We start from the raw sequence: 13,032 nt of genomic DNA on the forward strand, positions 1-13,032 counted from the left end.
GAGGAGTTAGCTGAAGAGCAGGCCGCAAGGAATGCGGCGGGGAGACGTGGCGGGTGGAATGCTGACATGCTGTTGGGGAGAGGCGCCCATGCCCAGAACCAAACGGGTTTCCCACAAGAGGTCTACGCCCAGATCTTCCGCTGTTTTGTGGGTGCCTGGAAAAAGCTAACAGGTAAGGGAGAGGCTCAGGCCTCACTCAGCAATATACACCAAGGCCCCACAGAACCATTTGCGGATTTTGTAGCCAGGATGCAAACCGCAGCTGAGAGAATCTTCTCAGATCCAGGAGTAGCAGAGACTGTGGTTAAGCAAATGATTTTTGAGCAGTGCAACAAGGAGTGCAAAGTTATCCTGGCACAAAACAGAGCAAAAAATTTGACAGAGTGGGTCAGGCTCTGTAGAGATACTGGCAGCCCTTTAACTAATGCAGGTCTAGCTGCCATGCTAGCTAGCTCCCTACAGGTGGCTACAAAAGGCCCGAGAACCTTAGGGGCAAAGTCTAACGGGTGCTATGGCTGTGGCCAATCAGGGCACTTTAAGAGAGATTGTCCCAATAGACGTCAGCCCCCTGCCACTCAACGGTTTGGCGAACCAGGTGCAGTAACCAGGCCGTGTGGCCGTTGCCACAAAGGCCCTGACCCGGTGCTCAGCTGGGCCAGAGGCTCTGTTTGTGTTTTTCCCCAGGAACCAGGACGTCAACCAGTGTGGGTTCCGGAAAGACTGGTGAGAACCGTGACATCACCTGAAGAAGCCAAGGAACAGCTGTCAGAAACGCCAACGAATATACAACCTGAACCATTAGACCAAGCCTCCGACCCTGCTGATGATGGCGACGACCGACAAGACGATAATAGTAGGACTGACCACCCCGCGGTTGCCCAAAAAGAGGATCGGTAACTCTGTTCTTTGCTCTCCTATAGCAATCCTTCTAATCTGCCTTTTTCTTTTTTTAGTGGAACTGTGGTAGCGCAGGAGAGTGGTCTTTGGGGCCTGTGGCATCATCCCCCGACCCTGGCCCCATTCTCTGCTGGGTCTCCCGCCTCTCCTGTGTTTTTCACTCGTACCCTGTCTCTAGGTCTCCACCACCTGCCTTCTGACAGAAATATTTCCTCCACAAGCTTCAACGAGTCCTTCCCCCTCACCAATGACACACTGATCCTCTCTTTTGCTAACCTCTCTGTCAAGGTTGTCAACACCACAGTTGCGGCGAATGCTACTTGTGAAACTGGTAATGGCGAGTTAAGTAAGGGAGTCTTGCTTGAATTTCTTAACGTTACAGGGAAGAGCCGCCAGTCTTGTGAAGGGATCTTGAGTAAAAATGAGACTCAAAGGTGCCTTTTCCTTCCGGGGTTTGCTCCTACAGTCTGCAACCGTTCCAAAGACCCGGATGCCTCGCCGCCCCGCTATCCTAGTGTATCGCCCAAGTTATGTCTGGCTCCCCGTCAAGGCAACCGACTGGGTTGGCCCTGTTTCTCAAGTTGTTTCACTTAACAATATCCCCTTCTCTAAGTCTAGGCGTCCAAGAGGCATACCTTACCCGAGACGTGCTACGCCGCCACAATCAGATGCTGAACTTAAATTTCCAGGCCATTCAGAAACTCCTAGCGGAGATAGATGAACTTGGACTAGAAATAGATGGACTCTGGAGAGTTCTCCAGCAGACGTGTGATACCCGATGGTTATTCGGGAGGCTTTGTGTCACCCCGGTTAGGGTGAACTTGACAGAGGAGCAGCAAGATGTCGCCGAGTGGCTCAAGGACACTTATCTCCCCAACTTCACCAATCTCTCCGACCAAGTGAAATCCGACCTTCAGGGACTTGAGAACATTAGGAAATTGAAGCCTGTTAGTTTCGACCTTTCCACACTGGGCGAGACTGTAAAAAATCTGTGGGACCAAGTCACCTCTTGGTTCTCTTGGCCCAATTTGACTAATTGGATTCTCTTGATGGTGGGACCATTGGTGGGATTAGTCATTGTTAAATCTTTGCTAGAACGCCTGTTTCAAGCGCGGCAGTACCGTGTTACCACTATGATGGCTATGTCCTCCACCTTTGATACCCCCAACAGCGACCATTCTGATGGCCATACCCCATCCTGGCCGCCTCGGGCGGGGCACTCGGGAGCGAGGTTTGTAGCTAAGCGCGCAGCTGTGTCCCGGGTATAACGGGCGACGCCAGCAGTCATAATTTTTGTCTCAGGTAGGTCCCTAAGGCAGAGTCATAGTTGTGGCCAGACTTGACTCTAGCCAATGCATAGGGACGCCTAGTGACGCCTCCGACTCTGGTTAATGCTATCCCTGCCCCCGCCTTTGTCCCCCAGTTGCAAGGCAAAGCACTGCAGGGAGAGTCATGTTGTTTCCAGCTCACGGACTCTCCTGTCTCCATATGAGGTGAGCATTCTGGTCGGTGCTAGAGGCTCCGCCGCTAAATGGCTGAGACCTAGTCCAGACTCCCCAAAGCACCGGAACAAATTGTGAGCCATCTGGGTTCACGGGAGCACACTCATCACTGGGGACACTGGGTCGATATAAATAATAAAGGGGGAGATGTGGAGAGCCGTCTCCCGGGACGGGCATAGCGCATGCGCTGTAAACCTGCTCCAAAGTCCCCCCGCCCATCGAATGAGCCAAGATGGCGCCCATATCCTGCTTCCGCTTATGACGTGCACACTCACTATTCCTATCTGCCAATTGAGTGCATATGCGCGGCGCTAGATCATTGGTTATGAGTAGAGTACTTAAGAGTTTGCCCAAGCGAACCTCGGGGAGACAGCCCACTAGGAGCCGTACCTGACGGCCACATCGAGGCTGCTCTCCCGCGAGGCACTCTGCCCCGCGTGGAAACCTGTAACAGAGAATGCTTATCTAGCTTCAGTAAAAGACTTGCTCTCGCAACCGCCGTGTGGCTCGAGTCGTGACTTCCAGCCAGGTCAGTTTGCGTGGTCTGCATCTCTCTCTCTCTCATCCCTTGTTTCTCCCCTCGCCGGCCGGGGAACAGGGGTCGAGCGGGGCGGCGCCGGACAGGCTTCCATTAAACAAACAGGAAACTACAAATGCTGGAGAGGATGTGGAGAAATTGGAACTCTTATTCATTGTTGGTGGGACTGTTTAATGGTACAGCCACTCTGGAAGACGGCCTGGTGATTCCTTAGAAAGCTAGATATAGAGCTACCCTCCAATCCAGCAATTTCACTTCTTGGTATATACCTGGAAGATCTGAACGCAGTGACACAAACAAGATATTTGCACACCGATGTTCAAACAAGCATTATTCAAAATTCCCAAGGGATTGAAACAATCCAAATGTCTTTCAACAGATGAGTAGATAAATAAAATGTGGCATATACGTATGATGGAATGCTATGCAGCAGTAAGAAAGAACGAGGTCCTGGAATACTATGCAGCAGTAAGAACGAACGAGGTCCTGAAACATATGACAACATGGATGAACCCTGAAGACATAATGCTGAGTGAAATAAGCCAGACACAAAAGGAGAGAGATTGTATGTTACCATTAATGTGAACTTCATGAAAAATGTAAAATAAGTGCCTCTTAATGTAGATTACAGGGGACCTAGAGATAGACAGAAGTAAGTGAAGGGGGAACGATAATCTAATACATACAAATATGATAATGAGGATGAACTTACTGGTATGGGAATGGTCGGGTATGACTATGGTTTGTTAATGGGATTAGAAGTATCAGTGACGCACTAAAGGAGAACATGTTTGTATATGGTTGTTTAAAGGCATGTAACCCACAGAGTAGCACCACAACATAAATAAGTGTTAGCATGATATACTTACAAGGTATGACACTGGTGCAGAGGGTTAACAACAGAGCGGTATATGGAAAAACTACCCATTACATATTAAAGACTATATTTAATAGGAATATCTTAACAACATTACACTAATACTAGGGATGAATAATCAGTAGCTGATAAGAGCTCTGGGATGTATTATGTTATGATAATTGTTAAAAGTTCAGAGTGATGATGACTGCACAACTAAGTGAAGACAATGGAAGAAACTGGCTGTTTATCTTGGGGTAGAATATATATTAAAAGAAATTACGAACTCACTACTTAATAAATCAAGCCCTTGACTTGAGGCTTGCCCTTGTGAAATTTAAGGTTGTTAATTGGAGGCTGAGTCCTCCTATAATTTTTCCTAAGAGGCACCTCCAGGGAACCTCTTTTGTTGCTCAGATGTGGCCTTTCTCTTGCTAAGCCCAACTTGGCAAATAAATTCATTAACCTCCCCCCAAGAGGGACATGACTCCCAGTGGAATGAATCTCCCTGGCGACATGGGACATGATGCCCAGGAATGAGGTGGGCCCTGGAAGCAAGAGATTAAACATGCCTACTTGGACGTTTTATTTTATTTATCGTACCCCTGAGATCCATTTCGATTTTTTTTATTTTTTTCTCCATTCTTTCTTTTGTTCTTTCATTTTCTGTTCTGTGGACTTCTAGGACACTGAGATATTGTTCAACTTCCTCTAATCTTGTATTGTGAATATCCAGAGTCTTTTTAATTTGGCCAACAGTTTCTTTTATTTCCATAAGATCTTCTATTTTTTTTATTTACTCTTGCAATGTCTTCTTTGTGCTCTCCTAGGGTCTTCTTTAAGTTGCTTATATCCTGGACCATGGTCTTCTTGATGTCCTAAAGGACATGTTTTCATTCCTCGATTGTTTTCATTCCTCGATTGTAGTTCTTTGATTAATTCTGCCAAGTACTGAGTCTCTTCCAATATCTTGATTTGTGTGTTTGGAGTTGGATTCTCCATATCATCTGGTTTTATCATATGCATTAAAATTTTCTGTTGTTTTTGGCCTCTTGGCATTTGCTTTGCTTGGTAGGGTTTTTTCAAGTTGAAAAAAAGAAAAAGATACCAATCTAATTTTTCAGAAACACAGTTTGGGAATGTACACTTTCTCTAACTAACCAGCAGATGGCGTCTGTAAGTCACCTATACCCCTCAAGTCAGTTCTCAACCTTGTTTCTGCGGTGTGTGGGGAAATGAATCTTGTGGGTTTCAGTTGGAGAACTCAGTTTGGGTGTGTTGCTGGAGCTGTCCGCCCTGAATGTGGGGCATGTGTACGGGTGGCCACAGAGGAAGGGCAGCTTTAATATTCAAATCCCCCAGGTTCCCAGAGATTCAAGGCCGCTGCAAGAGTCTAAGCCTTCATTTCATTTCAGCCCCAGACCCTCTCTCTTGCTGTCCCACAAACCACCAGACTTGGCGTAGTGTCCCTAGGTTCTCCGAGCGGGTCCCCCCTCCTGGCCATGATCCTCCAGGAGCTCTGCCGAGGGAATGCCGTGCTACATCACCAGTGCGCGCCGTCCCTCAAGGGAAGCCCCAGGCCACCGGGCCGTGCAGGGGCGCTCTCAGCCTCATGCAAAGATGGCCAAATGGGGCGTCTCAACCCCCCCCTCCTTGCACAGTTTCTCCTGCCCAGCTCCAGGACAACTGGTGGGGCTCTGGGCTGTGGACACAGCCCCAGGCAGGAGTTTATCCAGCCCTCCAGGGAGCCAGCTGTGAGCCACGGGGTTTCTTTCAGCTTCCGGCTCTCCCCTCCGTTTCCCTGGCCCCGAGAGTATCTGCAGCGGACTATCCTCCAGGCCAGACACCGAGAGGCCGGCCCAGCCCCCTCTTGCTGTGTTTTACTGTGTGGTTCCCATTCCCGCAACTGCAGCCGCTCCTGGGTGTTTCCCTTTTTGTTTTTTTTAAAAGAGCCAGTCGGTCTCCAAATGCCAAGCCCTGGCTTCCCCAGACTGCCGCGCGGCTGCGGGTCTTCCAGCCAGCTTACTCACTCATTTCAGAATGCAGACTCCCGGTTTCACCAAGTATACGGCCCCTGTGATACTAGCAGACCTCGTCCAGCTGGCGGATCGCTGTAACCAGTATTCTGGGTCACTTTCTGGTTTTTATCTAGTGTTTTTCACAGAGGTGCTTTTTTGCCCTGTCTCACCTCCAAACTTAAGATTCATTGGTGTCCCAGAAGGGGAAGAGAAGGGTAAAGGTCTAGAAAGAGTATTCAAAGAAATTGTTGGGGAAAACTTCCCCAACCTTATACACAATATAAATACACAAAGCATAAATGCCCAGCAAACTCCAAATAGAATAAACCCAAATAAACCCACTCCAAGACATATTCTGATCAGACTGTCAAATACTGAAGAGAAGGAGCAAGTTCTGAAAGCAGCAAGAGAAAAGCAATCACCACAAACAAAGGAAACAACATAAGACTAAGATGTGACTACTCAGCAGCCACCATGGAGGCGAGAAGGCAGTGGCATGGCATATTTAAAATTCTGAGAGAGAAAACTTTCCAACCAAGAATACTTTATCCAGCAAAACTCTCCTTCAAATTTGAAGGAGAGCTTAAATTTTTCACAGACAAACAAATGCTGAGAGACTTTGCCAATAAAAGACCTGCCCTACTTCAGATTCTAAAGGGAGCCCTACCAACAGAGAAACAAAGAAAGGAGAAAGAGATATAGAGAACTTTAACAGATATATATAGTACCTTACATCCCAAATCACCAGAACACTCATTTTTCTCTAGTGATCATGGATCTTTCTCTAGAAGGGACCATAAGCTGGGACATAAAACAAGCCTCAAGAAATTAAAAAAAAAAAAAAATTGAATATACTCAAAGCACATTCTCCAACCACAATGGAATACAAATAGAAGTCAATAATTTTTGAACTGTAACTCCACTATTTACTTCCTACATGATATAAAATACACAAACTCTAATGACAAATCAGTGGTTTTGAACTCAATGTAAAATATGTAATTTTAGACAACTATATAAAGGTGGGGGAATGGAGGAGTATAGGAACATAGTTTATGTGTCCTATTGAAGTGAAGGTGGTATCAAAGAAAAACAAGATTGACATGGATTTAAGAGGTTAATTTTAAGCCCCACAGTAAACACAAAGAAACTATCAGAGAATATAACCATAGAGATGAAAAGTAGAGTATGGGTTAAGAGAAATAGGGGAAGGGGCAATGGGGAGTTAAGAAATGAGTGCAGGGTTGCTGTTTGAGGTGAAGGGAAATTTCTAGTAATGGATGGTGGGAAAGAGCATTACAACATTCTAAATGTGATTAATCCCATTAATGGAAGGCTAGGGAGGGAGTGGAATGGGAAGATTTAGGCTGAATATATGTTTCCACAATTGAAAAAAAAAAAAAAGAGAGTCTAAATAGATGACAATTGAATGCCAAGGATGAGCCTGGATGGGATTGGAGGATGGAGGACAGGAGGCTCAAAGGGACACAGTTGAGACATAAGGAAAAGGAAATATAGAATGTAAGCTTTGTATCATTGTTGAATCTCTTGTACTTCTTAGCTGCGCTTAATGGGATTGCATAAAAGAATATTCTTATTCACGGGAAGTGTATATGTGAATTATAGTGTTTGTTCAAGGGTGTGTGCAGCTAGCTCTCATATGTTCAGAAGACAGAGCAATAGATGATGGATGATAGATGGGGAGGGAGGGAAAGAAATAGCGATGTGACAGCATGTTAAAGTTGGTAGATTGGGCTATTGGGGGAGGGGGATTAGGGTATGATGGAATTCTGTGTATGGGGTTAGTATTGTTTTTGCAACTGTTCCTATAACTTTGAATTTATTTCAAAATTTTAAAAAATGTCTACTTGACCAAAAGCGAGAAAAAAGAAAGGTAACAAGCTGAGGTCACAGTGGCTGAGAGATCCCGAATAGAATCGAGAGGCTATCCTGGAGGTTTCTCTTATGCAAGCTCCAGCTAGATATCCCAAATGGCCACAGTATGCCATGCCCTTACCAAAAGTAGTCCCCAAATACCTACAACCTACGTCCCTACCTGAGATTCTAGAAAAGATTCACTCGCTAAGTTTTATCTCTCAGAAACTTAAATCCACCGAAGTGTTCCTATGCCAGACAAGTCCTAAAACCCAGAGGAAACAGCCTCTTTAAGAACAACAATCAGATGTGGCTCCCTTCCCCATACTGTCAACACCGTCTTTCAATATGAACAAGTTAGAGTGGTCACTGTCTAGACACCCCTGAAGATGGAGAAAGAGATTAAGTGAGAGGAAAGGGTAGTAAAAAACAAGATAAGACTTAACAAAGGTCTATGAATACTGAAACTTTATATAAATACATATATTTATTTCTAGATGTTAGGGTGTTGGAATAGCTGGGAGGAGGTAAATGACGTGGTGGAACTGAACCCCTTAGCATCCTTTGAAATCTGCTCTTTAGCTACTCATAGAATTGTGCTTTGACAGTCTTCACCTTTCTGTATATATCCTTTATTGCATAACAAGAAAAGACCTGAAACTGGAATTGCAACCCATAAAAATTTTTGAAATATCCTATATAACTGCTTGTTGAGCTATACATCCAAAGTTAACATCTTTCTGTATGTACGTTATATTTTACAATAATGGAAATAGCTGAAGTTGTGGAACTGTGACCCATGACATTCTTCGATATTTTTTCTCTAACTACTTGTTAAATCATACTTTGAAAGTTATCACTATTATGTATACATATATTATGTATATATGTTAAAGTTCACAGTAAAAAAATTCATTTAAAAAAAAAAAGCAAAGAATAAGAACACATTACTTGGAATAAGCCCAAGAGATTTACAATAGTACATCAAAGCCCTTCCTTGGGACTATCAGTGCTGCTACACTTCTTACCCACTCCGAACCCCTACCCTTGGTGTTACTCTCAGAAAAGAATTGAATTTTAGTGTTTAACGTAACCAAGGTAAATTTGCTTGCAGGCCCTGCAATGAAGAGTAACAAAGCACAGGCTTCAAGGACAGTAAATCAACCACAAGACAACCAAAACTGTTGGTGTGGGTGTCTTTGAGATAAGAGAATATAAATGTTATTGGCCTCTAGGGAAGCAACTGCTAAGGCCTGTAAGCATGTAAATTGAACAAGAGCCAGATTTTCAAGAAGTGAATTCATCAGTTAGGTCCAAAAAAACACCCTATGGCAGCAACCAGTCCATTAATGACAGGGTAAAAAAAGACACATCATAAAACCAATAAAAAGAAACTTGACCATCTGTTTATCTATTTAGAAGAAGTCCAAGAAATTCCATATCTCTTAATGTTCCAAAATATCCAAAGAAGGCAAAGTGGGCAAATACGGTAGCAGTTAGAAAAATTGGTCTCTACTCAGTCTACCCTGTGTATTTCTTCAAGGAGGGTAATACATAACTAACTGCATCAATTCGTATTTATTGTGCTCTACAAGAAAGGTACTATTTTATCTTTACTTAAGGGTTAAACAAAAGGCTTAAACACAGGTGCCTCCCGTTTCCGACCCCCTACCCTTCACCCCCAAGCAACCTTGAATAAGCTCAAGAAGGGACAAAATGAAGTTTCTTCTGACCCCATTCAGTGTTTCTACAGTACTCAACTACTGAAACTACTAGACTTGAATAATTTAATGAAATAACTTACACTCCTACTCACCTTGGTTAAATGTTCCTGAGGAGTGGGTGCTGGACTTAATTCACAACTTGAAAAGACATCCCCCTCCCTTCTTACATCCAGAATAAGTTGTGCCACATAATTTTCCTGAAATCGTGTCCTTTTTCCCAAAGCACCTGAAAAAAATATATAAATTTCTATCTACTGATCTGCCGATCAGATCTTCTGTACAATCATAAAGAGTTCATAAAGTATCTCCCCATTTTACAGAAGAGAAACCTGAGGCCCAGTGATGTTAAAATGATATAAGATTTTAAAGCCAATAAGCTGTGGTGCCAGGAGAACTCAAACCCAGAATTTCTGCCACTAGATTCCATGTACTTACTTTTACATCAAATGACCTACCTCCTCAAAGGAAACTAACTCATGAAGTATCATAGGTAGGAGAAATATTATTTATTCCCATATAATAAATGCATAAACAAGCACTGAGATACAATCACTTGCTCAATATTAGTATCAAGCCAGAGCTTTAAGCCATGGGTCTTCAGGTTCTACAGTCTTTCTGTTACACTATCCAAATTAATATGACACAAAATATTTTCATCATGCATTTGAAATATCTTGCTACAGAACAGCTGTTTTCAAACCACTTTAGAGAAGCAGAAGTTTCAACAACCATTCTTTGGCAAGGGTCAGATTACAAAAACCCTTGAATGTCAGTCTAAGAGGTCTGGATTTTATCCTGAGTCTGGCTCTAAACTATACATCAACTTTTAAACATGTTATGCTAAAAATAGCTACTGAGATGGTTTAATACAGTTTGTTTTTTTATAATAAGCCTACAATGGAATGGAAAAATATAATAATGTAGTTCTCATTTTATATTTTTGAGTACCACATTTGTACTTTTAAGTTCTTCATCCTTAACTTGGAAAAAACATAACAGATCTGGCTAGTAAAGACACCAACAGTTAAAGCTGAATATAGAGGGTACAGTGCCATTAAGTTTTTTTAAATAGTACCAAAAACTTGTCCTATGACCAAAATATTTTAAAACATGATTTCTGAAACTAACCTCACAAGTTTTATTATACATACCACACTTTGAAATAAAAACAACACTCCAACTAAAACATGGATATTGTTCCATGAATATTAAATAATTTTCTTCACACAATGTAATAAAAGGTATCTAAAATCCCAGATCACTCTACAAAGTCATATTTATTCATAAAATATCTGAAAGATTTTATCGATAGGACTAGCTCTATGAAAAGCCCAGAACTTGGGGGCTTGTGAATGGGCCTTAGAGATAATTTACTCTTAGCCCAGAGAGGACAAATAGGTCCCATCATTCCTAGTCTGAACCGAACGCCTACTACACGCCAGGCAGCTTTCTAAGGCACTGAAGAAACATTAAGTAAACAAAACATTCAAAATTTCTGCCCTTAAGGGACACAAAATGGAATAACCAAAAAAAAAAAAAAAAAGAAAAAGTAAAAGCTGGATGGAAACAATACCTTTACAAAACACTGCAAAGAAAAACTAAAATCGGGAGCCAGGAGAGGTCTCAGGAGGCCCACACCCAGAACCAAATGGTCAAAAGTTCATTTGGATGCAACCTGGCTGCTAATTATTAAAGTGTCTAGCTATATTAGAACAATAAAGGGACTCCAAGAATAAAGGCACGTATAAATTCAAGTTTGTTTTAACACAATGACTTCTTAAATAAAATCTTTAAAACCTATTTTTATAAAGCAAAGAATGGGACACAGAAAACCAAATACTGCCTTGCAATACAACCAAACTGCTAATGTGTATATTGGTTTTATCATAAAAATAAAATAAATTATCCAACAAAAGGTAAAAAAAGTCTTACCTGTCAAGTCAATTTGTAACTTGCTGATGTCTTTAGCAATGCTGAACTGATCTTTTGCCTTTTTATACTCATAATAATACAAAAATACATATGCACATTCCAGATGGAATTGAATAGCCAGATATCGACCTGAATCATCTACAAACAGATTCTCTAGTTTCATCACTGTAAGAAAAACAATAAAACATTTAAAAGTGTAATGAGAATAAAGATACATTCTTAATGAGAAAAATGTTGAGTGTCTAATATGTAAAGTATATATATTACATAGTCCTTGCTCTTCAAGAATTTTAAAGCTAGATGGTGAGGAACACACATGTAATACTATATATAGGCATTAGGCAGAAATACCTACACCTAAGAAATATATAATAAATACTTTTGTCTTATCCTGAACTGAAATTAAAATGGGTCTGAAAAAGAAAGGTAGTGTTTTTCCATATACTACCAGCCCTTAAAGAGATTCTCTAGACTCAAAGAGAAAAAGCTAAGATGTACATGTCTCACCCAAAAGAACCTCAAAAGGCAGACAGGCACCCAAACATGAACTTCTTCTTGCAAAAATTGTTCAGTGAATTTTCCCCAAGCAGACCAAACTCAACAAAAGCAGATCTGATGATACTCAATGTCCTTAATGAGTGTCTTTTTTTTCTTTTCCTTTGTCTGCCATTATTGCCAACTTCCTAGTCATTACTCTCAGAAATATAATAACCTCCTATAATATGAGTAAAATCACAGTGACACAATTTTGCTTTGGTTGTCAGTAACAGAAAAAAAATCTTCCCTACAGGTTCTGGGTTCAAACATACATCAAGAGATGTGAAGCCTGGCTGAGGTTTTTAAAAATTTATTTCACAAATACCAGAGAAAAGTCATTTCTGCATGTAGGTATACTTGTTAAACTACAGTAGCTCATATAGGTTCAGGGAAGACCATCAAATTTTTTTAAATTTTATTTTAAAATTACTTTATCAAATAAAAAAAAATTCCAAACAAAATAAATTAAAGCAATGGGAAATACAAATATCCTGAAATAACTTCATTCCTTCCAATATACTCCTACCATACCAAAAGATAATTAAAGTGTCCTAATAACATCTAAATTAATCACATAGATGCCCAAAGTTGGCCCAAAGTTGTCTGCCCATGCCTGCCTATACGCATGTATAAATTTTTCACTTTGGTAGGCTTTGATCTCATATGGCTGTGCTTTCTCTGCATCTCTCTTGTGTTCAGGGGACAAAGACAAATAAAAATAAATCGGGGGATAAATCCGATTATTTTGTTTTTAAAAACTAGCTTAATCTTCAGATTCCAGCAGTATGATAGAGTACCTCCCAATAAAAACACCTCAAGAGATGCATTTTTTAAAAATTAATATATTTTTATGTAAATGGTTGTGCTGAGAACAAAGCAAGGAGCCCTCAGAGAACAAGAACTGGAACCTTAGGAAGTAACAGTTCACTGAAGCCATATTTTGCCCTGGAGCTATCTACCAACTGCAAGGGACCTTGGGGTTCCATTCTGATGGCTGCAGGGAGTACCACACACAGAAGAAAAGACCTGGACCCAACCAAAGTAGGTAATGCAGCAGAAGACCACTGTATAAACCTGGAACGGAAAGAAGTATATCTCCAATGTAAGGGTGAAAAGGAGACAAGTCTTCAATGCAGAAGAGGACGGCAAGGAA

General features: G+C 41.7%; 1 protein-coding gene across 2 annotated transcripts in view; it reads right to left on the reverse strand.

Moving 5' to 3' along the window:
- The window catches only part of TTC27 (tetratricopeptide repeat domain 27), a 202,183-nt gene that overhangs the window by 156,543 nt on the left and 32,608 nt on the right, over positions 1–13,032 (reverse strand). For both annotated transcript variants that reach the window (XM_037806843.1, XM_037806844.1), the window contains exons 6-7: positions 11,343–11,507; positions 9,503–9,636 (exon numbers count right to left, since the gene is read on the reverse strand). In XM_037806843.1, coding sequence (XP_037662771.1) covers positions 9,503–9,636; positions 11,343–11,507 — 299 coding nt within the window. The remainder of the gene's footprint in view (positions 1–9,502; positions 9,637–11,342; positions 11,508–13,032) is intronic.

Source organism: Choloepus didactylus, chromosome 17 (assembly GCF_015220235.1).
Source record: "Choloepus didactylus isolate mChoDid1 chromosome 17, mChoDid1.pri, whole genome shotgun sequence".
Taxonomy (NCBI): domain Eukaryota; kingdom Metazoa; phylum Chordata; class Mammalia; order Pilosa; family Megalonychidae; genus Choloepus; species Choloepus didactylus.